General features: G+C 37.6%; 10 protein-coding genes across 17 annotated transcripts; 5 read left to right on the forward strand and 5 right to left on the reverse strand.

Annotated features, from left to right (window-relative positions):
* The first annotated feature begins 40 nt into the window (after window positions 1-40).
* On the forward strand, window positions 41-1,758 carry LOC116921239 (syntaxin-7). The gene is made up of 7 exons (XM_032927505.2): window positions 41-307; window positions 392-461; window positions 518-611; window positions 677-781; window positions 848-1,033; window positions 1,095-1,250; window positions 1,318-1,758. Exons 1-7 carry the CDS (start codon window positions 199-201, stop codon window positions 1,408-1,410), a joined length of 813 nt encoding a protein of 270 aa, XP_032783396.2. The 5' UTR covers window positions 41-198; the 3' UTR covers window positions 1,411-1,758.
* A 145-nt stretch (window positions 1,759-1,903) lies between these two features.
* On the forward strand, window positions 1,904-3,940 carry LOC116921240 (coiled-coil domain-containing protein 103). Its single transcript, XM_032927506.2, has 2 exons — window positions 1,904-2,278; window positions 2,360-3,940. The coding sequence occupies exons 1-2, from the start codon at window positions 2,136-2,138 to the stop codon at window positions 2,931-2,933; spliced, it is 717 nt and encodes a 238-aa protein (XP_032783397.1). The 5' UTR covers window positions 1,904-2,135; the 3' UTR covers window positions 2,934-3,940.
* LOC116921242 (eukaryotic translation initiation factor eIF1) lies at window positions 3,379-4,308 on the reverse strand. The gene is made up of 3 exons (XM_032927509.2): window positions 4,094-4,308; window positions 3,782-3,939; window positions 3,379-3,723 (listed from the first exon to the last, which is right to left on the reverse strand). Exons 1-3 carry the CDS (start codon window positions 4,119-4,121, stop codon window positions 3,577-3,579), a joined length of 333 nt encoding a protein of 110 aa, XP_032783400.2. The 5' UTR covers window positions 4,122-4,308; the 3' UTR covers window positions 3,379-3,576.
* A 1,060-nt stretch (window positions 4,309-5,368) lies between these two features.
* On the forward strand, window positions 5,369-6,744 carry LOC116921238 (SAP30-binding protein). The gene is made up of 4 exons (XM_032927504.2): window positions 5,369-5,529; window positions 5,592-5,827; window positions 5,888-6,264; window positions 6,331-6,744. Exons 2-4 carry the CDS (start codon window positions 5,596-5,598, stop codon window positions 6,634-6,636), a joined length of 915 nt encoding a protein of 304 aa, XP_032783395.1. The 5' UTR covers window positions 5,369-5,529; window positions 5,592-5,595; the 3' UTR covers window positions 6,637-6,744.
* On the reverse strand, window positions 6,678-9,652 carry LOC116921235 (solute carrier family 41 member 1). Of its 4 annotated transcripts, none has more exons than XM_045173147.1 (10): window positions 9,634-9,652; window positions 8,697-9,064; window positions 8,439-8,618; window positions 8,213-8,357; window positions 8,085-8,141; window positions 7,933-8,022; window positions 7,708-7,867; window positions 7,376-7,640; window positions 7,196-7,306; window positions 6,678-7,068 (listed from the first exon to the last, which is right to left on the reverse strand). In XM_045173147.1, exons 2-10 carry the CDS (start codon window positions 9,036-9,038, stop codon window positions 6,883-6,885), a joined length of 1,536 nt encoding a protein of 511 aa, XP_045029082.1. In that variant the 5' UTR covers window positions 9,039-9,064; window positions 9,634-9,652; the 3' UTR covers window positions 6,678-6,882. The 4 variants fall into 4 exon arrangements, with proteins under 4 accessions (XP_045029082.1, XP_032783392.1, XP_045029081.1 ...); XM_032927501.2 differs by lacking the exon at window positions 9,634-9,652 and adding an exon at window positions 9,364-9,566; XM_045173146.1 differs by lacking the exon at window positions 9,634-9,652 and adding an exon at window positions 9,294-9,566.
* Window positions 9,653-10,212: 560 nt separating this feature from the next.
* Window positions 10,213-12,977, reverse strand: LOC116921234 (sulfhydryl oxidase 2). Its single transcript, XM_032927499.2, has 5 exons — window positions 12,728-12,977; window positions 12,501-12,647; window positions 12,179-12,434; window positions 10,798-11,740; window positions 10,213-10,689 (listed from the first exon to the last, which is right to left on the reverse strand). Exons 1-5 carry the CDS (start codon window positions 12,837-12,839, stop codon window positions 10,303-10,305), a joined length of 1,845 nt encoding a protein of 614 aa, XP_032783390.2. The 5' UTR covers window positions 12,840-12,977; the 3' UTR covers window positions 10,213-10,302.
* Window positions 12,978-14,040: 1,063 nt separating this feature from the next.
* On the forward strand, window positions 14,041-16,785 carry LOC116921230 (CDK5 and ABL1 enzyme substrate 2). 2 transcript variants are annotated; one of them, XM_032927495.2, is made up of 10 exons: window positions 14,041-14,502; window positions 14,570-14,756; window positions 14,816-15,012; window positions 15,084-15,207; window positions 15,281-15,625; window positions 15,694-15,800; window positions 15,864-15,943; window positions 16,009-16,139; window positions 16,280-16,421; window positions 16,488-16,785. In XM_032927495.2, the coding sequence occupies exons 1-9, from the start codon at window positions 14,057-14,059 to the stop codon at window positions 16,418-16,420; spliced, it is 1,758 nt and encodes a 585-aa protein (XP_032783386.2). In that variant the 5' UTR covers window positions 14,041-14,056; the 3' UTR covers window position 16,421; window positions 16,488-16,785. The 2 variants fall into 2 exon arrangements, with proteins under 2 accessions (XP_032783386.2, XP_045029080.1); XM_045173145.1 differs by having other exon boundaries at window positions 16,280-16,416.
* A 205-nt stretch (window positions 16,786-16,990) lies between these two features.
* Window positions 16,991-19,494, reverse strand: LOC116921231 (LIM and senescent cell antigen-like-containing domain protein 1). Of its 2 annotated transcripts, none has more exons than XM_032927497.2 (8): window positions 19,338-19,494; window positions 18,721-18,825; window positions 18,539-18,651; window positions 18,266-18,458; window positions 18,065-18,206; window positions 17,891-18,007; window positions 17,685-17,826; window positions 16,991-17,623 (listed from the first exon to the last, which is right to left on the reverse strand). In XM_032927497.2, the coding sequence occupies exons 1-8, from the start codon at window positions 19,346-19,348 to the stop codon at window positions 17,418-17,420; spliced, it is 1,029 nt and encodes a 342-aa protein (XP_032783388.1). In that variant the 5' UTR covers window positions 19,349-19,494; the 3' UTR covers window positions 16,991-17,417. The 2 variants fall into 2 exon arrangements, with proteins under 2 accessions (XP_032783388.1, XP_032783387.1); XM_032927496.2 differs by lacking the exon at window positions 19,338-19,494 and adding an exon at window positions 18,904-19,254.
* A 707-nt stretch (window positions 19,495-20,201) lies between these two features.
* Window positions 20,202-22,975, forward strand: LOC116921211 (vacuolar fusion protein MON1 homolog A). 3 transcript variants are annotated; one of them, XM_032927470.2, is made up of 12 exons: window positions 20,204-20,484; window positions 20,547-20,708; window positions 20,769-20,875; window positions 20,935-21,065; window positions 21,122-21,319; window positions 21,435-21,529; window positions 21,595-21,743; window positions 21,814-21,992; window positions 22,055-22,175; window positions 22,235-22,519; window positions 22,596-22,682; window positions 22,746-22,975. In XM_032927470.2, exons 3-12 carry the CDS (start codon window positions 20,858-20,860, stop codon window positions 22,797-22,799), a joined length of 1,317 nt encoding a protein of 438 aa, XP_032783361.1. In that variant the 5' UTR covers window positions 20,204-20,484; window positions 20,547-20,708; window positions 20,769-20,857; the 3' UTR covers window positions 22,800-22,975. The 3 variants fall into 3 exon arrangements, with proteins under 3 accessions (XP_032783360.1, XP_032783359.1, XP_032783361.1); XM_032927469.2 differs by having other exon boundaries at window positions 20,202-20,708; XM_032927468.2 differs by having other exon boundaries at window positions 20,202-20,875.
* LOC116921210 (phosphatidylinositol-3-phosphatase SAC1) lies at window positions 22,918-25,763 on the reverse strand. The gene is made up of 12 exons (XM_032927467.2): window positions 25,603-25,763; window positions 25,220-25,520; window positions 25,024-25,155; window positions 24,838-24,949; window positions 24,588-24,775; window positions 24,365-24,520; window positions 24,221-24,300; window positions 23,925-24,162; window positions 23,618-23,854; window positions 23,439-23,525; window positions 23,318-23,378; window positions 22,918-23,254 (listed from the first exon to the last, which is right to left on the reverse strand). The coding sequence occupies exons 1-12, from the start codon at window positions 25,626-25,628 to the stop codon at window positions 23,106-23,108; spliced, it is 1,767 nt and encodes a 588-aa protein (XP_032783358.2). The 5' UTR covers window positions 25,629-25,763; the 3' UTR covers window positions 22,918-23,105.
* Window positions 25,764-25,803: the final 40 nt, after the last annotated feature.

The raw sequence follows: 25,803 nt of genomic DNA on the forward strand, positions 1-25,803 counted from the left end.
TCTATACTGAGTAGCACGGATGAAATGAGAACCAGAACAGCTGATCTGTCAAAGTGATTTGCAAACAGATTATATTAGTCATCTACCTTCTTCATTACCGTATATTTGATTGATTACCGTATTTGGCGAGCAAACCGATCGCGGATATTGTTTATACTTGTGATTCTTCTAAAAAGTGTTCTCGCTGTGTGTGTAAAGATGGCCAACAGTAATTTCGGCACGTCGTCCTACCAAGCCGGCCATGAGGGCGATTTTTCGAAACTATCGCAACAAATTGGAACACACATTCAGAAAATTTCTCAAAATGGTAAACACTACCTAACAATGCTTGACATGTAAAGCAGGAAGGCTTGCTTAACAGTTTTTGTTTCCATTTCTTAAATCTCTTCAGCATCATCGATGCAGCGAATAGTTGTCCAACTGGGAACCCCAGCTGACAACCAACAACTCAGAAACCAATTGTGAGCAAAAAAAATTTTTTAGTAATAAACACAATTACTTATAGGTTTTTATCTAGGCACCAAATTCAACATTATACTGGACAGTTGGCCAAAGACACTAGCAAGTCATTGAAGGATTTAGGTGCTATTTCCTTACAATCAACAGAGCAGGCATTTATATATTGCATATTATTCAATGTATATAAGTAAAACAAATGTATAATTTTTACCACTAGAGAGTATTGAAACTTCAACGAGAAAGGCTTCTAAATGACTTTACAGCTGCCCTAAACAGCTTTCAGAGCCTGCAGCGTGAAGCTGCTCAACGTGAAAAGGATGAGGTACATTCAAAGAAAACAAATGAAAAGAATTAGTTTCATTACTTATTGCATGATACATTTGATCAGGTCAAACGAGTTCGTACTGCTTCGGTTCTCAGCCCTCCTGATAGTTCAAAGGAGGCCTTAGTTGACCTTGATGAGACCAAATCACAACCTTTTCAGTCGTCACAGCAGCGCCAGATGCAAATGCAAGAGGAGGACGTTGATGTTCAAGCACTAGTTGAACGTGAAAGAGCTATTCGCCAGCTGGAGGTATAATTCAGAATTTAAACGATTAGTTGTATTATTTTTATTGTTACCGTTTTTGAAACAGTCTGACATAGTTGATGTCAATACCATCTTCAAAGAACTAGCTACCATGGTTCACGAGCAAGGTGAAATGATTGATAGCATCGAAGCTAACGTTGAGACTGCCCAAATGCGCGTAGAAGAAGGCACCAACCAATTGTCCACTGCTGCTTCATACCAAGTAATCCATCTTAAGCGCTGTTTTAAAGAAAGAATATTACAAAATATTGTCTGTTTCTTTTTTTTAGACAAAAATACGACGAAGAAAATGTTTCATAGCTATTATAGCGGCTGTTGTGGCGATCATTATTATCGGTATAATAATCTGGCAGTCGCGTTGATTCCAGCAGTTTCACTTTACTCTTTATTTCATTTCCCGGATCAATATTACAATCATTTATACATTACGGGTGACTCTCGTCATTCCAACAATGCTATACTTTCTTTCCCCAGTCATACGTCGGAAATCAGCTCATCTACATCTAATCCTGGATAAATGTATTATAAATCTGATTTAAAAAAAAAGGGCGACAAAAGCTATTGATGTTATTTTCGTGAAGTTCCTGCAAATGTATTATTGCTCGTAGAGTCCCGGCGAACTATTAGTAGATGCGTGGTTTGGTAGAACTGTTGCCTCTAAACCTAACATTAAATATAAACCCGCTGAAATACACAGACCCATATACCTATATAGGCCTATTTTCCAATGTGGTTATTTTGAATTCCTTTGCAAAAGAACAAAACATCCTAAAGATCTTATTTAGGCTTAATTTATGGCTAGCATTGGTTATCAGGAAATCAATTCCCGAAATTACAAAAAAAAAAGAGTTGAACAAGTTTGAGAAGAACAATACTAATTTGGTGTGTTGGATATATGTATATACTCACAAAGTAGGTCATAAGTGAAAGGGCAAACGCTAGTCCAGTGACTAGGTTGTTTCATCAATAAGCGTATCCAGATTACGAAATAGATCGTTTAAAACAAAAATACTGGTATTAAGTGAATAATTACCTCTGCTTACTTACGTAGAGAAAACACGACGAAACATACAACGATCGGCAAATCATGGATTCAGATTCAATTCCTGTTAGTTTTGCTCAACTGGAGAAAGATCTTATTTCTGCCCTTGAAAGTGATGCAAGAAGTCAAGTGGAAAATGACGCAAAACTGAAAGCCATCTCTCAAAGAGTTTCATATGATGAATTCAGGTAAACTTTTACTGAATTTACAGCTAAGTGGCACATTAATAGTCCATCAGCTTAAAGTTCTTATTCTCTTGAAACATCCAGAAACATTGTGTATGGAGCTCATCTAAAACCAATTGCAAGCAGTTCACCTTCGTCTGGCAAATCCCAAAAGGGCAGAATATGGAACAATATAGCACTGACAAAGAAAAGTCATGAACCAGACTCGAATGATGCCAGGAAATCAATGTTGATCCCAGCAAATAACTTTGGCCTTAATCAACTGCCAATTTCTGCTCAATTTTTGAATTCCTGGCAGCAATCAGACACAAAGTCCAGACTTCTAATTTTGTATAAAATAGGTCCTACAGGTTTGAATAACATATTTACGATTGACATGCCAACAGCTCTGCTGGGAGAAATATTTGAGGCTCTCTCGTGCTTTAACAATCCCATAACAGATGTAGTAGCTGTGATCAAGCTTATGGAAGCTCTGACAAAAATTAAGAGATTTAACCTTATTGTGCATTTTCTTAATGCCTCTGAAAGAGCAATTTGCCAACAATTGATCCATAAGCTTCTGTCTAGTCTCATTCAGAGAGAACAAGATTTTGCTGAAGAAGGCATAACAGAATGGACCATTCAAGAGCTGGGTAAAAGATTTCTTGTGAAACTGTAAAAGAACGGCCTGTGAATTATTAGGTAGTCTTGTTCCTTCAACTGCTAATTTCCAAAGATGTATGCCAAGAGAAAGCCAAAATATTTCTCAAGCTCAAAAGTATAAAGAAATTGTTTCATCTAATCACCAGGAAGTTCAGAGAACTTACTCACCATACAATTCCATAGAGCAGCAAATCTGGTTGTTGTTGACAGGTGTGTTCATTTCCATTCAGTTCAGTTATTTCTGTGTCTAAACATCTTCTCACATCCACCCTAGTGGTTTAGCAATTGCTGTTAGTTTTTATGGGTTTGCTTTTTACATACTTGTTTGTCATTGGCTGTCAATCTTATGCCTATTATAGTATTATACTACTATCTTTTACAACCTTCCCAATCATGACCACTGCAAAACTGAAAACAGTAAGATCCAAATATAACAATAAGAATATAAAAAAAAAAAAAGAAAAGATTTTTGCTTTTATTGACAAACATCTTGGCCACACAAATATTTATCCAGAAATTAAAATAGGACAAAATGTATCTGAGAAATTGGATTTTTCACAAGCATCAATTGCTCTTTTCTCCTCATTTTGAAAACTGCCATGGTAGGGTAGTTTGCACGTGACATGATAAATAAATGTAGGGTGTCTCTTGCAAGATGTTCAAAAACCATGAACTTTTAGCTGTTCTGGTTTAGCCAAACCGGTCTTTGTCAACCACTGACAGATATTTTCACGTTGATCTCCTTGAAGCTGAAGAACCTCACCATACTCGGGGTGTTCTACAACAGTGCCGTTACAAGCAAATTCCTAAAAGAAAAAATTACAAAACCACTCTCTTATGAATTGATTAGAGTAATTCACATACCTTCTTGCAATGGCGAACAATTTTTTTCAAATCGTATTCGGCAGACAGTCCTTGAATAGTGGTTAAAGTTTTACGACCATTACGCTGCTGAATACGAATGTGAACTAGACCATCCTGTACTGCCTCTCCCGGACCCTTATCGGCGTCAGCGAAGGGATCTACAATCGATGGTTAATGGAAACTTGTTAGTTATTTCTCAACATGTCAAGAGTTAGCAGACGCGTCAGCCATATTGTTAGGTTACAATTGCTATGGAAGCGAATTCCAACACAAGTAATCCATAAGGCCAGTTGCCACAATTTAAATGCTCACCAAAAGTTTTCAAATTTTGGAAGGACATGCGAAGTTTCTTCTGCCTTTGGGCAACAGGAATATGTGGCTGAAAATTAGTAAGTTTCGGGAATGGCGAAACAAGATACAAGCAAGTTACTGCACCAGCGACGAAACGTTAACGGGATGGGAGAATTAGCTTTAGCGTTGTTGCCGTCAACTGCTCCAGCCGACTGATCGCGAAAGAGTGAGGTCAGGTCGGTTCCTCGCGATACATTTATGGAAGGTATTGTCGCTGGCTGAAAAAAATTTCGTAATGTCTATTGTGCAATAATATTACGTATAATGATTCATATAAAGTAATCGTAGTAACGACGTTGGAAAAGTGAAGTTAAACAATATTTCAATTGTCACTCCTAGGGCTCGGCCGTCGGCCCCGATTGGCCGAGATCGGGTAAACCGATCTGATCTACCCGAAAAATGATCTATCTATTGAGATCGGTTCGGATCCTCCAGAAACAGATCGGTTCCGGTGCGGTTCTTCAGTGTGATCGGTTAGATCTGCCGCCATTTTTTAAGATGGCGGCTTAAAAACTACTTATGAAATTAACTACTAACAGTAATGAATTAAGCACTTTTACACCTTTGTAAAGTTAGGAAACATTTAATATTTGAGTTTAATACTTTTCGCGTATTTTTTAAAATTATAAATTAAGATAATATAGAAGACTTCTTTTAAGATGGCGACTTAAAAGAAGTCGGGTAAAATATCCGGGTAAACGGGTAAAAACCCGGTGTAACCGGTTTTTAGAACCGGGGTTGGGAACTTTTCTTAGAACCGGGTCGTAGAACCGGGCCCAGGAACTGGTTCTAGGATCTGGGTCCTTTTTTTTGTTTGGAACCGGTTTTAATCTGTTTACCCACGGGTAAGAAAATGGACGATCTGCGATCTGTCAGATCCGCACCGAAAATCAAAATTACCTACCCGATTGCCAAAAAAGCTCGTACTTAGTTAGTTAACATAACCAGGGATCACCGCGGGGCCGAGCCCTGGTCACCCCTGACTTGTAATTATTGCAAACTAAAATAAAAATGAAAAACTACGCCTTTCTGCTTGTTTTTAATATTTAGCTTAGATGTCTAAATGTAGACACTAGACATTTAGTTATATATCGATTTGAAATTATTTCATAGTGGAAACCATGGTCAGAGTAATAGTAATATATTCTCTATAGAATAATAATATAGTATTCTATTACTCTGACCAGAGTAATAGAATACTATTACTCTGCAGGTATTCTATTACTCTGCTCTGACTCTGCTCTGCCATGGTGGAAACTTATTACATATATAGAATTATGGCAACGTTGTTGAACAACAACAAACAACGTTTTCGTGTCGACACTAACGATTTATGAAGTATTTGGTAAACATTTTGTCCCTGTCGTTTTTAATTTGTCTCCTTGGAGTTCTATCAGGTAAAAAAAATGCTAGAGGTATTCTTATTTCCACGTCTTAACTTCGTCTTTTTTTTTGGTAGTGCAATGTCAAAATCAGCAGTCTCAGTCCTGCAATCATTGACGGCTACATACACCGACTCGGAAGGAGAAGACGATGAACGTTCGGATAGGAAAAGGAGATCATCATCTCTCACCTCAGATGGTGACATGGAAATGGGAAAAGAGCCTATCACAACCAATACTGCAACATCAATTGCTACTCCAGAGAGCAACAAATCTGGTACCAATACACCACAGTCTGGGAGTAGCATAAGTGGTAAGTAGTAATGGTATACTTATTTTAAAATAGTCATGAATCATCAATTTATTAATGTAGCTGCTGAAATTCGAAGAGTTGCTGCACGTCTGGTGTCATACAATAATGATGAGGCTATGTCAGATGAAGATGATGGGGAAGAAGATAGTAATAGCAGAGTAGAATTTCCTGTTGTGCGATCCAGCAGACCTGTCAGCCCTAGTGCTGAACCAATCAAACTGTTACCTGGTGAAGAATTGCTTCCTCCAGAGCCAACTGGAAAATGTCCACCTGATCTACAGGAAAAAATTACCAGACAATATGAGAGCATGGTGCAGAAAAATGTGTCATCTTTGAATTTTCAAATTCAACAAAGAAAGCACTTTCGAAACCCAAGCATCTATGAAAAGCTGATAGACCACTTGGAAATAGAAGAAATAGGAACCAATTACCCTCCTGTTAGTCCACAATACAAATTGTTACCCAAGTGGCAAACTCAACTAACATGTGTATTTTTTCTTTAGGCTCTGTATGATCCTTATCAGTGGGGAGAAGAATCATTTTATGAGAATCTATCCAAAGTCCAAAGAGAAGAAATGGAAAAAAGAGAAAAAGAACGACGAGAGCGGACCAAAGTAGAATTCGTTTCAGGAACAGCTCCTAAAAAATCGAATACCAGTGGGGGGACTGATGAAGAAAAAAAAAGGAAATCTAAGTGGGATCAAACAATTCCACTGAGCCAAAGTGCTAATCTGACGTCGGTGGCTACCGGTACAAAAATGGCTATTCCTGCTTTTGGAACACTACCCAAAAAAGCAAAACAAGTTTAACTTTAGTAGATTAAATCAAGTGAGGAATTCTTCACTCTCTGTACCGTGATCCCGTATTTGTCTATTCTCAATGTTTAACCACAAATACAATCTTGTTTCATAGACTAACGTAAAGAATCCAACAGAATAAAGGGCAGCACAGAAATCGAATAGTAAGTGTGCATAATTTTTTTTTCAAGATATAATACATAATTTCTCGGGGTCAGTGTAGAGCAATATTAATACATTCAATAATTTTGTGCGTAACTAGTCGCCAACATCGCTATCTTTATCCCCAATCAAGTAGAGGATATGAAACGCCAATGCTAGAAAGGCTGTACCTAGAAGATCTCCTAATGCAGTTAAATAAGGTATCGCAGAATTATCTGGATCGATCGAACGGCTCCACATCCACATCACCATTACATGGCCGATGTATAGCAATAATAGCACCTAATTAATATACATATAAAAAATTAATACATACATGTTTGTAAAGATAGGAAAGAAATAGAGAAAAAAAAATTCCAATCAAGTACAGCGATGAAAGAAGATCACCCTAAAATTATTGCATACTTACTTGAAGAAAAGCGGAAAACATGTATATCACGAAAAACACCGGAGTAAGGCTAGTATGCCCTGCTTGTAGATAATATATCGCAAGGGTGAAGATGATGTGCCCAGGAAGTACCTATATTACATAAGTGACGGTACTTCGTGGTTTATGTTGATAAATAATTATTATTGAATTTTTACTTACCAGTAAAATAAGAACTCGAGCTGTTTTAGCGTGAGGGCCACCCGTACAGAACGTAGATATAGGACTAACACAGAAGAAGATTTTGTTGCTATCGGCCATGCTATTGATGGACGCCTCCTCAATTCGTCCACGCTGATGTAGCCAAGTTGATAACTTGCTGGCTTGAACAGCGACCAGATTGCCACCGACACCATTAATAACCGGCTGGAAGACGGCAATCCCTTTGTAAGCCTTAACCGTGCAGTCTAATATTACACCCCCCATGCTATAAAAACAAACAAACATGGAATTAGACTGGTTAAGCAAGCCCTTGTACGTTTCTTCTTATTAACCTGCTGATTGCCATAGCTGCTAGAACAGGAGACCATCCAGAGTACAAAACTTCTTTGGTCAACGTGTTGGACGAGGAAACGCATACTAACCATGGAAGCAATGCGATAAAGGCACAAAGAATACAGGGAGAAATCCACCAAAGCCCAGCCTCTACATTTGCTGAAAAAAGAACAAGTTTTGAACAATTGTCAAAGTCGGATTCAAAAATTATATCATAAACTCACTGATTGCATTGAAAAGCAAGGTAGAAATTGTTGCCAAAAGTCCTAAAGTGGTCAAGTCACCCAAAGAAGCCGCAATAGGAGTCGCCACATCTGTATAGACGTAAAGTTATAAAACTTAATAAACGTCTAGATAAAAAAAATGTACTTCCTACTGTCAGGATTAATGTTGAACCGATGAGAAATAATTATCACAACCACCATAATGATGCCTAAAAGAATTGGAAGAGCATAATTTTTTAAGCTTAAATTTTAAAAAAATGATGTGCATAAATACACTCACCAAGAACAAAACTTGCAAAAGAAGCTGTTAACACAGCACTTGCGCTTATTAACAGTGCGTGATATATGTCAAAGCTACCCTCGGGAATCCAACCCATTATTACTGCAGCTATCGAGGCCAGAAAACCCACGACGATTGCCTGACACTGTTGAGGGAAAACGAAAAACGTAACCGTTTTTTTTTCCTTTCCGAGATGTGTATAGGAACTTAAAAATCCGACACATACTTGGATGAGAGCTAAATTGCTTTTAATTAGACTCCAACGCTGATCTGGTGAATCCATTAGTCCGAGATTTGCTTGAGTTGATAGTCTTGAAGCTAAGGTCATTTCAAGATTTCCTTTGAGTCCTAGCAAAGCAGGTACCAAAATGAAGAGCTCAGTGACCATTTGAAATACATTCCAGTGCTAAAGATGATAAACCAAATTTCATAAAGCATTAAAAAAATTTTATTAACAGAAAATTTTTAACAATATGAAATTTACCTGAACAATGTCAAGAACAATTCCAGCTCCAACCATTCCTAGGCCAGCAATAAGGAACGGGAAAAATATTTGGAATGCAAGGAGCCAGAATCCTTCCACATTCTCTTCCCCACTATAATTGTTGACAGAATTTGGAAATGATGTCTTCAGCATAACTTCACATTCACCTTCTTCACTATTTCCCCAATCATCATCTTTATTGCTCTCAGGCACCAGCATTGGCTCTGTCATCTCAATGACTTCACAATTCTCTTCTTCTGTCTGAGGACCCATTTTACTACCTTTAATTCTTTTTCTAAGATTGTTTGAAGTTTCAGACTGAACATTAGGGGGTGAATTCATGCTGACTAAGCCTTCAAATGGTCAACCTAAGATATAATGAATTCCAGTTACAGCTTTAACATAACCAAAAAAAATACAGTTATGAAATACATACACATACAGAACCCATGACGGATATTATGAGATTTGAAATCACAATTCTCAGGTACATTACTATACTGTGATAAATAATGATTTGAAAATGTTGACAAAACACTTCAACAAAAGCGAAGCTAAAGCAACATGAAAGAATGGTGACAGTCAGAAGAAAATTACATTGCGTGAAAGAGTGTGGTGTAAACAAACACTAAAACAACTGCTGAAAAGTTACTGCTGTAACACAAACCCGTTATATCAGACACATCTAATATTCCAGAAAATGTAGCAGATGTATTTCTGTATCAACAGGTAGCATTCCTATTATTGGACTACAAACAACTAACAGAAGCGAACAGTTGGGAACGAGATTACGGAACGTCATGAAGTGAACGACAGATACAGCTGTTGGTTTCCCAGCAAACGTGGCAAATATAGCAGTCAGCAGACAACGTCTGGAGGTGCGTTCACAATTTTTGTTCTTTTGCCCTTAACAAATATTTAGAAAATAGCAATTAACCAATTAGCAGCAGATTAGCAGTTAGTTACCAATTGCAATTAGCCGGTTAGACAGTTAACAGTAGCAGTTTTTGCCGTTTTTGTCAAAGCTACGAGGAACTTTGACTGTGGGGAAAATAGCCAGGGAGAAATTGCCAAATTGTATTCTAGTACGTGAATAACTATTGGCGTGACAGTAAGCACTGGCGAGTGATGCTGAAGTTGAAGATACTGTACGCAACTTTCTAGTAAATGTTTTTGGGTTGTAGTATTAATGTAAGCCACACGCATCTATGATGATTGGTAGAAGAGAAAAAAAGACCGAGGCAGGTAGTTTTAGGAAAAAAGAAAAAATTCGAATATGTATTTTTTCCCTAATCCAATTACAGAAGTTTTATGCCGTAACAATACATTATTTATCATTGGCTGTATGCATTTATGCACTGTCAAAGGTGATCTTATGATAAAATTTATGATGTTGAAGAAAAGTACACACAGCACTTAAGGAAGCCCAAAAATGGAATTACACAAAATTGTCCAATACGGAGGTTCAATGCAGTAACAAACAGGAAATAGTTTGATTTTGCTATCATATACTTCATCACGGGGCACACATTGTATTGATTACCACTATCAATAAAATTGACAATCGCTTTTATGGGTCAGGATATAAAACTTTTACGAAGATTACTCACATGAGCTTGCCGCAGACATCGTAAACCTGTTTACGAACGAAGCGACGTCTTTTGACCAGTATACGACAGAGGACAAGCATTAAAATAAGCGAAGAGACCAGATAAATGGCGGCGCAAAGGCTTATGTCGTAACTGGTGAATGTTAGGGAGCCCAAAGGGATAGACTGGATCCTAGAGCTACCCGACCTTGCGGGATTTATTTGTACAAGTAGCCCAGTAGAACTGATGTTTTCGGAACTATAGAGCTTGACCAGGTAGTCATAGACAGCCTCTTCCCTCTCAACACCGTCTACTCGACATTCGGGGCAGTTATGGGACGCAGGAAATTGAATTTTGGGTGCTTTAGGGTCTTCACTAGCATCGCTGGCGATTCTTCGGTTAACCTACTCACACGAATTCAGGATACCGAAATTTCGTATCACACGAATTAAAAAATAGTCGAATAAAACATTATTCTAATATTAATTAGTTACATTTGAAATCAAATTTACCTTGTTATGGGCCGCCCACAACCAAAGGACAGCTTGCCTCGGTGATTTTACTGATTCAATTGGATTTAGTTCGTCCTCAGCCATGTCGATGAAATGATTAGAACAATGGGCACAGCCAAAGAAGTATTTGATGAAACCTTTCATCGCTTGCAGTACAAGAGTTGGGTCAAATTCAGTATTACCCGGATGCTTCAACGCATAGCTGACAGTCAGAGTATGAAAAGTGGTCCATAAACCACATGGATATCCTCGAAAGTTCGGCCGACTTCCTCGACATCCGACCCATTCTTGATGTGTTTCTCTACCGTTAAGAGCGTTGTGCCATAGTTCGGCAAATTCTTCTCCGCGTATTTGTTTCTTATAGTTGTCCAGGTTTCGTCCAAGAGTGTGAATGGTTTCTTTCATTCCAGCACGACCAGGAAAGTACCGATCAAGTACGTCGATAAGCTTTTTAAGTGCAGTAAGCTCTTTGCCAGCAATAAGCTTATGAATACTGACTTCGTGTCCAAATGCGTAAAGCAGCGCCCCTTCTAAATCAGCCATGTAAACTTGATCTTTGGCAGCTTTTACATCTTCATGTACGACATGCGGTTTCCGAGTGGTAAGTGTTGACTTCGGAATAACAAAGGCTCCTTCATTCTCAGAATCAAAAAATTTTCGCATAATCTTCTTCATATATTCTCGGTCGGGCTGGATCTGGTAGACTTCAGATTTACCCGAACGTTCCAGAAACACAAAAGCTGGTAGGCTTTGGACGTTGTACTTGGTGATCAAGTCTTGACGAGTCATATTCACTCGGCGAATGGGCGGATAATATGGAGCATACTGATGAGCATCCATGATTGCTTCTCTTGACCAGTAACTGCTATTGTTCACCGCTTCAAAGACAAGAATAATTTCATTGTTGTTGTAGTGACTCCACAAATCATCGAGCGTTTCGTTTCTATACGTGAAAAAAAAAAAAAAATAATAATAATAATATTAAAGCGATATATAATTTGTTTGGAGACCTCCTATCTGTCCTTGATACATTATGATTTAGCAAACATCAGCTTTACAGTTTTTTGGTCACCATTTAAAGATAAAGAAAAAGAAACGAAAAAGAATCGCCGTAATCCATACTTTCAAAGCTTTTTTTTGATGAACTACATGCAAACTCTTGTCCCTTTTTTGTCCCCATTTTACTTCGGAACTAAAACAAAATTCTTCAAAGCTGGATTCTTCTTTTTCTCTCTGCTTTTTAAAACAGGAAAAGATCGTATTTTTAGTCCAGATGCGACAAAGCGATTTAATATTAGATAGATTATATTAGGTCTGGGCAAAGAGTTGTTGCATGGTGTTACTGTTTACTTAAGTTAATTTTTTATGTATCAATACTTACTGGAGTGGGCCTAGTAGGGGCCAATGAGGAGGTGCTTTTTTCTCCATAAATTGTTGTTCAATAAAGTCAATCATGCTGAATCGAATAGCTTCTACTTTTTTACCACCTGTTCTTGCTATACCCAATTGAGTAGCATCGGTAAATGCAGGGAAAAATTTTAGAGTGGGATACCCCATAATTTCAAAGTCTCTACACAAAGGAATATTTTCATCCTTGGCACAGTCCACTGCCCCTACCTTAATCACTTTCCCCCAGCCTTGATTGATGGAAATAAAACAGTCAATACAAAAAATTTAAGACAAGAAAATTAAATCTTTAATACCTTTTACATCATTGGCTAGCTGAATAAAGGCTGGGGCAAAATCTATACAGTGTCCACACCAGCTACTATAAAATTCTATGAGCCAGGCATTGCTTGTGGCCATAATGGTTGATTTAAAGTCAGCAATATTCATTTGGACGATAGGGTCTTAAAAATAAAAATGAGATTTAAACAAATTAGTTTCTTCATTTTGCGATATTGTAAAATCTGGTGTTGTTAATCGGCACCTGAATCTTTATAAAGCGCAGAATTGCTTAGCGGAACGGCATCGACAAGCGGGTTTATGAAAAACTGGAACCCCATAATTAGAAATAAAAATTTCAATAACTGTTCAAACATTTTTTTAGTATCATCTACATGACATTTATTAAAATAAATGATTAGGGTCTCTAATTTTAAAATTCCGTAGTTGTCAAGATTTCCCCAGAGATGTAAACAAGCAGAAACATAGGACACGTCAACGTCACTAACTGACAGTGATTCTTAGACGTTGCCAGATTAGAACTAGAGTTTAATTTTACCAGATAGGGCTCGGCCCCGATCACATTCTAATCGGGGACACCGCTAAGCTTCACCGATAAAAATATATCGGGGAAGTTCGGTGCGGGGATTTCTTTTTTTCGGTGTGGAACGGTGCTATAATCGGTGCTGCACCGATAGCACCGCTACAGCCATCGGGGGTTAGTCTTACCAGAGTCATAGAGGGGACCTCTATGACTTTGGTCTTACCAGTGACCTTGAGTTCTGATAGGCCACCGAGAATCACGTGACTAGGGTCACATTTTTTTCTTGTTGGCCGTAGGGCAACTGCCAATTTAGATCACTATTCATTGATAATCGGGGAAGGCACCGATCACCGATATCACCGCACCGATCACCGAAATCTCTTCCCCGATTAAGATTATCCCCGCACCGGATCGACAAAAAAACTCACCGATTAGCGCGGGGCCGAGCCATGGACTACTCTATTGTTAAGGACGGGACTCTTTCCCTATCTTGCCTTGTTAAAGGGTGTCACTGTGGGCTATTTTCATGGAAAAATAAAAAATACACCATTAAATGCAACTTTAAAAGGCGATTGTAATCATCTAATTTTTTCTTTATAAAACGTATCATTTAAGAAGATATTACGATTTTAATTTTGGTAGGAGGGGGAATTGGGCGGGCCGCCGGTGCCATCTATCAACCAAAAATCGCAAGTTCTTGCTGATTGACAACTGAACTCGAAATTGTCGGGTGCCATCTATCAACTAAAATCGCATGATCTTGCTGATTGACAACTGAACTTGAAATTGTAGAAAGAAAACAAGCAATGAGTTAGGATTTTTGGCTCCCAGATGGCACCGGCGGCCCGCCCAATTTCCCGATTTTCTGATACAAAATAATTAATAACTCGTTAAAGGTTAATTTTCAATATAGGGACATTTGGTAAGTCAATAATTATTTTTTTAAACTGAATTTAATAGAAAATAAAAAAAAATTACATGGGTGGCATAGGAAATGTCGAAGAGTCCCGTCCTTAGCAATGGAGTAGTCCATGGCCGAGCGCTACTTACATGCTCTTTATTGTTTATATGGAAGTGTGCTATCGTTTCTCACATTCATTACGTTTTTTCGCATGTAAGATGGCTACATTTTTTTATAGACAAAAGCATTCTAGGCGGCGTTTAGCTGCACTGAATTTTTTGTCAAACATTTCACTAGATGGTTCTTTTGAAGATTCAAAATGTGCCCCTTCTTCGAAAATTACCCTGCTAAGTGATCCACTTGAAAATGACAGGAACATAAAAAAAGTACCTATAAAGGCTAACCAAGCCAGTTTATCTGTTAATGACAACCAGAATTCAGAAATAGTGTGTACAGTTACGCTGCAAGAAAACATTTGTGACAATCAGGTTACATGTTCAGTAATGAAAGGTAGCACATTGTCGAGTGAAGAAAAAACTAAAATTGATCATGCCTTAATGAAGATGGAAAATTCATCAAATGCTGTTAGAGATAGGTCAATCATTTTACATGTTGTAAGATTTCGATAATGTAGTCATGAAATCATAATGGGTCCATTTCAGATCACCTACATGCAACAGTATATTCAAGGGCCAAAAGGGAGCAGCTTTATCAAATACAAATATTTGTAACTCACCCATCATTGCTGGAACAACTTCATTAGTACCCCACTTGGAAAAGGCTTCAGTTGATTTTGTTGAGTTTCCTACACCTAGCTATCTTTTTCCTAATTCAACACGTAGCAGAAAGGTGTATTGGTAAAAATGTTTTATATTTCTAGACAAAATTAATTCATACATTTCCCACAGATTTCTAGCAACACATCAGAGAGTTCATACTCACCAACAGGATCAGGTTCAAAGGAGAAAGAAGTAAGGTTCTTAACATCAGCTTATGATTGGTCAAATCAAATGACGGATCAGAGACTAGTTCTGGTTACTTGCAATTGCTCCCCAGTTGTTCTTTTTTCAACATTGCCGTTTTCGCGCATCAGCAAGCTCTCGAGGTTAATATGTCGATTTTTCCTTATTCCATCCGTGGTTTAGCCATGAATCTAACGGTTGGCCATACCTATAGAGGAGAGTTTCGAAGTGATAGTGGACGTCGAAGACATCCTTCATCGAGTACGCGGCCAGTGTCATCGACAGATTACCCAGATCTATACCATCTACTCGGTTTGACTAAACCAGGAGACGGACAAGTAAGTTCTTATTTACAACGCGTTTAAAAATAAAAACAAAAAACAATTTTCCTAATGAACTTTCAATTCCAAGGTAGTATCTTACTGTCAGATGTTGGTGCCTTCTGGGTACGCTGGTCGTGAACTTATTACCCCTCGAAGGTTTCATGTTACGGAAGGCAGTCACTTTGAAAATGACCGTGCAAGTAAGGTCTCAACTGTATTATTCCGATCTCATGATCGCCCAAACCATATGCGACCATCCTCACCCCTCCAAATGATGGAAAACATGAAGATTGACAATGAGGAATTGGGTATTCAGACATCTTTTTCAAATCTTGGTCATTTCGGATATCATCCCAGTCTTTTGGATGACCCTGAATTGATCGCTGGTAAACATAGTACAAGAATAGCACTGCTCACCTTTTCGTCATACATGGTAGGTCATATTGGAAAATTTTTATAACAAATTAGAATAATAATTTGTGTTATACTATATCAACATAGACTTCGGTAATCGACTACGTCAAACCATCTGATCTTAAAAAAGAACTTAACGACAAATTTCGCGAAAAGTTTCCTCATATCCATCTGACATTGAGTAAAATTAGGAGGTTCTGTTTGTTGGTTCATTATTACAATTATGGGAGCACTAATATCTAACTTCTTAATATTAGCCTTAAACGAGAAATGCGAAAAGTGGCAAAACAGGATAGTGGAACAGGAACCGATCTTCTTACAGTTGCCCAATCATATGGTTCGCAGTACATTTAAAAGATTAAAATGCACACATCAGTAAATGTCACTATGTTAAATTTTTAGTGTTTTTTGAAAAACTTGTTTTACGTGGACTTGTGCATAAAGGAAATCGCAAGTTGTGTGCTGGCGCTACGCTTCTATTGTCGGCGAAAATGAATGATGTGAAAGGAGACTCACTAAAAACACTTATTGAGGTAAGTTATTGCTTTACTGAATTGACGATTTTTATTTTTATTTATGTTTAAATTCAATTATATGGAGCCGGTTAATTTGTCTATATCCACTAATAAGTCGTACAACGGTTAGCAATCCCAGTTTTAACTTTTGTTTGTAGGAAATTCAGAACAATTTTCGCATCAGCAGGCGAGAACTGTTTGCATCAGAATTCGCAGTGCTTGTTGCTCTCGAGTTCAGCTTACACTCACCAACTTGGGAAATTTTTTCACATTATCAGCGGCTTTTATACGATTCGTAATGTATCCCTTTATAAAAGATTAAAATCCATTCTTAATATTATTATTATTACTATTTTTTTTTTTTAGTTAAGCCCCGGAAATTACTTCTAATGACGAGTTTTTCCTTCTGTAACGCTTTAGGATTTAAAAATCCTGAATATGCAACATGCAAATTTCAAGTGTGAATAGTATGATCTCATTACAGCTGGGCAAATGAAATGCGGCCCTGCCGCTACAAAATCATCGACCGTTTTGCTTTCCAACACATGTATCATACCTATGAATTTACGTTATAACTTAAATGTGACTACCTACTTTTCTATCTGTAGTCTTATTTCAACCAGTACGAAATGGTATTCTCAAATAGAAAGTGGCAGCTCCAGAATTGCGGTCAGTTCTTTTGAGTTCAGTAACTTCGACTATGAGTCGTCAACAGTTGTAAAACTGGTAGAAGTAGTTGAAGTGATGATAGAAATTGTTTAAGGCAGTTTTGTCATCTGTCGATTTCTTAATCCTGTCTCACTGATTCTCGTATTAAAAGAAAAGAAAAAATTAGTAGCAATAACTTATTTCACGATTATCAAAGGAAATTCAGTAAAGATTAGTTTATTATAAGTGACGAATAATAATAAAAATAAAATAGTTTTTCAGAAGACATACGGAGTTGTACAGTGTTTGTTCTTACGTGGTTTTAATCTGAAAATTTTTTAAGAATGTGACTGTAGCTTAGAAAAGTAAGCGGTAAAAAAACATGAAACAGAATCACGAAGAATCTAGTAGAAATTAAACAAAATAATGTAAGAAGCGCTAATACTAAATGGCCATTTAAATCGCTGAACTTGTAATTTGAAAATTTTACCATCTTAAAATGGATATGATAAAAGCAAGGCACCTTGTAAAAGAAGGAAATTATAAAATAATCAGCAAATCCATAGTTATAAATTTACAAAGAGTAAAGATATTAACATGGAAACACTAAAACTGAAGCAGTTATGCCGATTTGTTACCGATTTCCTTTTAATTGGCAGCAGAATTTTTCTTCGGATTAGCTTCATAGGCTTTTTTTAGTCGCTTTCGAAGTTCCGCGGGAAATTTATCGAAACATTTTTTACAAGTTGGTTTCAAGTCAAACTCGTAGAATTTTGTTTTCTGTGACATTTTAGTATCGCAAACCGAGCAGGCAAAATGGTGGACACACCAGGCCTTATTCAGTGCGGTGAAAACTAAAAGAAAAAGGTATTTAAACATTAAGTCTTAGGAAGCAAAAAGAACAAAATGGCTTACCATCTCCTCCAATAACTTGATTACAGACGAAGCAAAGGTTGCCGAAAAGCTGGTGATAATGGGTTTCACAATAAGCCAGTCCTTTTTTTTCATAATGTCGGTTGCCCAAGAACGGTTTTTCGCATTTGGCGCACACGAAATGCTATACAGGCAAGCCATTTAGTTAAGTGGCAAAGAATTTCAAAGATAATATAGCAGGTATATACTTCAACGTGAAAATGTTTTCCAAGAGCGGTGACCACGCGTTCCTCAATTGGACGACGACAAGCCCCACAAATCGGGATTCCCATTTTGTCATGACATCTTAGGCAGTATAACTCGTTCTATGTTTTGTATACGTCAGAAACATTTTGATGTAATTAAGAAACGAATGTGGGTACCATCTCGTTTGCTGTGAAACCAGGTCTGCTTTTGACCTCACGAGCATCTGCATTGAGTTCGATTCCGCAGGACGAACAGTTGAAATGATATGGATGATAAACTTCACCACGGAAGCGCAGAGGACGATCGTCGATCATTGAGCTAGAAAATATGTCATTAGTTTCGGAGGAAGAAAAGAATAATAACAATAAAGCACTTACTGGCACTTATGGCACACATGCTTTCCGAGACTGGCTGCTTTGGCTCGAGCGTTGCAATCGTGGCATAATGCTTTATTCTGATGCCGGATGAAACCTTGGTCGGCTAGTTCTTTGTCACACATCTCGCAAAGGAAGCACTTGGGATGCCAATTAGCATTCATTGCTTTTATAACCCGCCCGATGATGAACTCACCTAATAGGTTTTTTAATCTATATTTCGCCATTTAACAATCAAGGAAGAAAGATTCGAAAAAAAAAAAAAAAAAACCTTACCGCAGCGACCACAACAGGGAGCAAATAGCATCTGAAAATCATGTTCACAGTACTTCCGACCCTCAAATTCATAAAAAATTCCTTCAGGAAACGCACGAAAGCATTGAGCACACCTTTACAATAAGTTATCAGCATGAGCAATTATAAATGCATCAAATAGAGGAATTCAATACAATACATACACAAAGCACTGAGGATGCCACAACTCGCCATTGGTGTTCACAATTTTTTCATGTGGTTCAAAACCATAATCACACCTCACACATTGGGTGTTCTTGTACATATCGCTACAAAACAAAATATTTTCAGTTATTCAAAACTTGTAATATTTCCCATTTTACTTAAACTATTTGTTTAAATTATACCTAACAAGGGTATTATGTTTAAGATTTCTAGCAGGGAGTTTAGGAACAATATTAACATTGGTATTTGTCCCATCATCATGGAAACCAACCAAGTTTAGAGAATGTGGAATTTTTGTAAGCGGTTCGTTTTCATTTGCTTTTCTCACATCATAGGAATTTATGTCTAGCATTAACTCTTTAAGCTCATCCACATCACTGGTATCTACACCTTGTTTTGTCTTTTCCTCCATTCTTCTGAGATAGAGGCTACTGCTTTCAATGGGTTTTAAAGTAATGAAATTGGATTTTTTGGCCATAATATGAGGATCTAAAATTTTCAGTGTGTGCTGAAGACTCGTTTATAGACTGTTTGTTAGAGATGTTGAATTGTCAAAGGCAATAGTGTCTTATCAATGTAACTAATCCTATAAATATTTATCTTATCTTAATCTTACCCAGGCGGCATTTGGAAATGCAAACACAATCAAGAGATCCACTATAAGAACCCTAAGTCCGACCCTGTGGACGAAATCGGGTATCTATTATGAGCAACCCAGCACCACACCCGATCTCAAGCAAGACACCATACAAGGCAATAAGTTAGGTCCGTTGGGTGTTAAAATAGTAGTGAAAGAAGAAAAGCATAAGGCAAGATAAAATGCGGGAAATTGCTCAAGGAAATGCAAAAATGAAATTCACAACAACTTCACATTTTACTTACAACAGATTGTACTTATATTCCTTTTAAATGCTTAGCTTTTAATGTTTGATGCATTTCCAAATTCCGAATTACTTTTGACGAAATACGAAATATGTTAATTCAAGTAACCATCAGCAGATATATAGATTATTAGATCATTATATATATATAATCATTAATCATATATATATATATATAAAATATAATATACATCAATAATCATTATATATGGACAATATTTTATTTCAAGTAGCCATCAGCAGATAATTTTGAATGTAAACCAGAGTCATAGACCCCTGAGTTACTCCATTATGACTATCTTTCCTCTCAGAAAAGGGGTACCCTCTTGCGGGGTTTACTATACAAAAAGCGAGGGTTTTGGGTCGGGGCACGGTCGTGGCGTATTAGTGATTTTTCGCCCGGTGGGACTGTCATCTAGCGACAAATGAGTTTCTGCGTGGAGAAAACAACACACCCGCAAGAGGCGCTCTTTTTCTCTTTTTCGCTTTTTCTCAAGAGGACCTTATGGCAGCTTATGGGAATAAAACACCAGAATGACCAGATGAGATTGGGCTGAATTGCGAGATGGTGCAACTCAGCATCCGCCGAAGGTCTATGGGTAAATGAGGGAAACATCTGGTGTTGAGGAATTTGTTTTGAGGAATTTGTTTTGAGGAATTTGTTTCTCATTATATGATATCTAGTTTTCTTTATAAATTTTTTTTATTGCCTTTCGATTTTTTCCCAGTTTTCCCCGTAAAATTTGATTTAAAAAAAATATATTTTATAGATCGGTGCTTTAATACCACCGGCCCTTTGCCCCTGTCTATGTAGTGTACTAGTGTCTACAAATGTACACAAGGGGAGGTTGAGAAGCAGAAACAACATAACAATTATACACAGTAAACAGTAAACATGGCTTCTGAGGTAGTGGATTGTGAGGTTGTTTTTCCGTTAAACACAGTTGACATTCTCGGGACAGCTACGGATTCCAGCCATGCAATTCTAGACAGTAGCGATCCGTATGAAAATTTAAATAATCTTACCGGGGCACGAACGAACTGTGATTCCAATGATGTGAGCTTAAACATACAACCCCACGGTTGTACCGATGGTTTTCGGAACGGTGATGTCGGATTATTAGAAATTGCCGTTGAAGCTCAACCTGATTTGGTTTTTGAATCAGATCTTGTCTCAATTAACCAAGACCAACAGTTTATTCGGCCCAGGGTCTACCTGGAAAGAGAATCCTTCAGCAATCAAAATGAGGATTCTATGTCACGAACAACCAATGTGAGATTTAATGAGTATTAATCTCCCTCAAGATTTGTTAAACAGACTTGATAAATCAGGCTTCATCAATTTTGGATGATAATTCTACACCAGCTGGAGATGAAGAAAGTGGATCAGATTCCTTGCTGTGGAAAAATCAAAGGAAACATTTTTTTGTGCTAAGTGAGGCTGGAAAACCCATCTACACTAGGTTGTCTTCCTATTTTGCTGAATTTTAAATTTTTTTTATAATTTTAATATACTTAGGCATGGGAATGAGGAGCAACTTGTTACATTGTTTGGAGTGATGCAGGCACTTGTTTCTTTTGTGGAAGATGGAGAAGACTCCATGGATATGATTTTGGCTGGTGATACAAAATTTGTTTTTCTCCACAAAACACCACTCATTTTGGTTGCTGTTTCAAAAATGAGGGACAGTGTATTGCAGTTACTATTGCAACTGGAGTAATTTGTTCATCTTCAATTTTTATTTTTTTAAATTACTATTATCTGTTTATTTTATTTTTTTATATATTATACATTTCACTAGATCTAAACACTTCTTTACTTCACTTTCCAGGTATATATTCAATCAGATCTCAAGTGTGATTACCAGGACACATCTTGAAAAGATATTTGAGCAAAGACGAAATTATGATCTTCGAAGGCTTTTAGGTAATCTCCTTTTTGGAAAATCAAATAACACTAAGCACTAAGAGTAACATGTGATTGCATTTAAGCTGGTTCTGAAAGACTCATGGATAATTTGGTTAACTACATGGATAACGATTTTTCCGTCCTGCTTGGTGCGGTTAAATGCTTACCGATGCCTGCTAGCGATCGTGATGCTGTAACACAAACTATCCATCAACAATGCAATAAGATTAAAGTAGGTGCACAATTATCTATTGTATCGGTGACGTGCATAAAAATTTATTATTTCGATTTATTTTTTTAAGAATCTGGTTTTCACTGTGCTGATTGGTAACAATCAGCTCATCAGTTTGGTGCGTGTTAACAAAAAGCATCTTCTCCATCCTTCTGATGTACATCTTATCATTAATTTAGTAAATTCATCTGAAACATTCAAAACAGCTGAAGGTTGGACTCCAATATGTCTTCCCCATTTTGATCCGAGGTCTAGAAGAAAAAACAGAAATGTTTGCATACCTTATTAACTATTTTGCATCTCAATTTTAGGTCATTTTTGTATGTTCATGCATCTTATTTGAGTGAAGACTGCCAGGCCTGTATGCTTTTTTTCACAACCGACCGGGATTCATTCTTCAGCCTCTCTGATGCCAAAAAGAATATTGTCGACGTAATATCAATTTGATATTTACATGATCGCATTTTCATACGAATGACTCTTCCTTCTAGAGACTTCGACGTCACAATAACATTCTTGAGTCGATTACTCTTGCGTTGAATTCTACCTACCCTATTATTAGTCAGCTGGGTTGTGCCAACGTCCGCCACTTTGTTTACAAATCAAGATTGTCGGCCCAGTACACCAATGCCAATAATGGCCCACCGTATCAACATGAACAAGGCCAACTCTACTTAATGGATCTCTATCGCCATATGCATGGTCGTATGCACTCTGCGTCGCGGCCGTTAAAAACAATGTGCCACACGACCGAGAAAGAAATACTTTTTGGTTTGGTAAATTATCCCAGCACCAGATTTCATATCTGTAAACTAACCTTCATTACTTCATCATTACCTTAATTACGGATAGGTTACTCCTTCCTATGAACTGTACATGATCCTAGAACCAATGACCACAAAGCCGGCGATCATGAACGCGGCCAATGCTGTACTGAAGGTAACGTTTCCCTCTATTCCGAATTGCGTATTTAATTTAAGCTATTAATATTGTCTCCATCAGTGGACCAAGCGTGAAGAGGAATCCCACTTTATCACTACCTCGGGAAGTTGGTAAAGTTGCGGAAGAGGACTTCGAATACATTATGGTATGTATGGTAATTAATGACGGATTTGCGTTTGTTCGATGGTTGTGTTGAGATTCATTCCATTTGTGATACAACTACTACCGCAAATGTGGAACTAAATTGTAGAATTGTATTGATACCTACAATATAATCTTTATGAACTATGCAATCAAGAAAGTAGATACTTATAGTAACCTGTGAGGACTGAAAGGATACAGATTTTAAAACAAATTATAGCGTGTATATGGGGACAAAAAAAGTGGAAAAATTACCAACTTGCACGTGGTTACAACACTCTATAGTTCCAACTGTATGGGTGGTTGATGGCGGCCAACTAACTTAGGCCAATCAACAAATTCATTGCCATTAGCCACAATGAAGTACGAGGAGACTACCGCCATCCCCGACCAAAAAAGAAGGTAGAGAAGGCTTTCTGTGCTGAGTTCTATAATCATAAAAACAATTAAACCTGTTCATATAATTTTGGCATCTTAAGTTATTCGTTTACCATTTGGGAGCAGAAGAGTTACAAATACCATAGTGGTCGCAATACACCATATCCCAGGAAGCTAAAAGATAATACATTCCATTATGCACAACCAACGAATAAATTACTCTGTGTAACTAACCAATAAATATTTCCAGCTGCGTTCAATACGGATAACGAGTCGACTCTGCTCGACTACGTAGTTACCTAGGAATAGATCGATGGCATCCTGAAAATCAATACCATTTGCATAAGAAAGGTTATTCGATAACATGTTTAGAAACAAACATTTCAAATATTTTTGTTTTCGTGCTCGCATACTTGTCGGAAACCATCAGCCAAATTGTTCTTGTAGTAGCGGACAAGGGAATTGACTCCATCGCGAAGAAGGCCGGATTTAGTCCTCTTGCCAAGGCGCGTAAAATCTGTTTTCAAGGCTCCTGTACCCGAATACTGGGTGGAAATGACATCGGCATGATCGGCCCAAATATTCTTGAATAGATTTTCAAAATCTTGTTGATCTTCAATTCTTTGACCTTCACCCAAAACCCCAAGTTTCTGACGCCAAAAACAACGTAGGTAATCTAAACCAGTATTAGATATCATATGGGTATTATGTAAAAGGTACCAGAAACACTTGTTGGAGGTTTCGTCGGGCTAGTAAACTCTGCAAGACGTTCGTTCTATCCAAGCAATCAATACAGTTGGTTCTAAAAACACCGTCTTGCTGTCGAACAACAGTTCCATCCTTAAGCAACATGAAATATACATATTCCTCCTGTTCCGCACTGACGCGGTCGAGGAGAACGCTCAGACGATCGTAACGCATTTTCCGACATTCGTGATGAAAATCAAAAGCTTCATATCTAGAAATTGTAGCGGTTAGACAAAGAATTCCATTTTGCTGCGAACAATGCAACTTACTTTACAAAGGGGCTACGAAAGCTGTTGATTACGTCTGAAAAGGCTTTTTCTAATTTCCCTTCTGCACCTTTTTGGTCGATCTAAGTGAAGATACATAGAAAATATTTGTTGTTTTTGAAAAAATTTATTTTGAAATTTATTTACCAAGTTTAGAATAACTTGCTTTCCATAGTTCAAAACTTGAAAGTCGAAATGCCTGGAAAGTCCCTCTAAATGGTTAGCACCCTGCACTGCTTCAGGTTTAGGTTTGTATTTCAGGTTTGGTAGCTGAGACCAAAAGATTGGAATCGATCCCCTAGTCTAAATAGAATTTGTACGAATCTGAACAGTTAAAGCTATTTTTAAAATGTATACGAAGACTTCTCACCTGAATAAAAGAACACTTGTCGCCCTGGTATTCGACTATTTGCTCAGTTTCGACGTAGTTGGCCACTTGGCCTTCTTGGTCCACTCCCCTCATGAAGAACCGAGTTCCTGCCCTGTAACAGCAGCGCCGCGAAATAAGAGTGTAGAGTAATTTTTTCCGGTTCACTGTACAATGGTGGGTCTGAACAACTATAAAGAAGACAAACTGAGATAGCGAATGGTAATACTTCGAATGGTGAACGGTTACTCACATCCAAGCATTACAGGTAATACAAACTTTGCCATCTGTGGTTGACTGACAAAATCTCGAATAAGATGACGATTCCAGACAAACCTTTCATCTGCTCTCTCATGTAATGGAATCTAAAATTAAAAGGAAGTAAATCAGAAAGGTAAATGGCAGATTTCAGAATACTAAAAACCAAAACTTGAAAGACCTGTAAAAATTCTGGCATGGTGTTGTGCAGCCTTTGAAGGGAATGTGTTAAATCATATGTATAGGAAAAGTAAAAGTGGGGAATGTTGAGAACATGCTCAATCATTGCTTTGTACACTTGATTTTCTGCAAGCTAAGGTTAGGAAAGTGTTTGAATAATGAATTCAATTCATGTACTTATTGAACATATGGTTCACCTGTTCCTCATTGAGGTGTAAAATGGTTCTGGCAAATGGTAGGATTTCAGTTTCATCAATTTTCCAGATGTCTTGACCATTTACCATTCCAGCCTTGGAACACTTTGTGATGACAACTAGATATGGTCCAGCTAAAAGACGAATTGTCCCCACAATTCCAAAAATTGACCTGCTCTTAGAGGTGCTTGGGATATGCTTTTTCCCATCAACAAGACTAAATTCTTGGTTAAGTCTATCGATGACCAGAATATTCCCCGGATCATGAATGGGTTCAATCAAAAACTGATCAGGAGTTTCGTGCCTACATAATGAAAATTCTCATTGCCATTTAAAGAGTAGCTACTTGAACAACAGCACATTTTTTATCGAATAGATACACTTACAATATTAAGCTATCATGTACATCCATGATGAAGTTTTTTAAACTCGAATCACAAGTTTTAAACGAATCTTTTTACTTGTGAAATTAAAGCTCCTGAGCCGATAACCGCTGTAGTGATTATACTCACGAATCTGACACTTTTTTGCCGGTGAGCCTTGAATGTAGCTTGTATATGACCAACAGATGGCAAGAGTGTTCTTCC

Source organism: Daphnia magna, linkage group LG4 (assembly GCF_020631705.1).
Source record: "Daphnia magna isolate NIES linkage group LG4, ASM2063170v1.1, whole genome shotgun sequence".
Taxonomy (NCBI): Eukaryota; Metazoa; Arthropoda; class Branchiopoda; order Diplostraca; family Daphniidae; genus Daphnia; species Daphnia magna.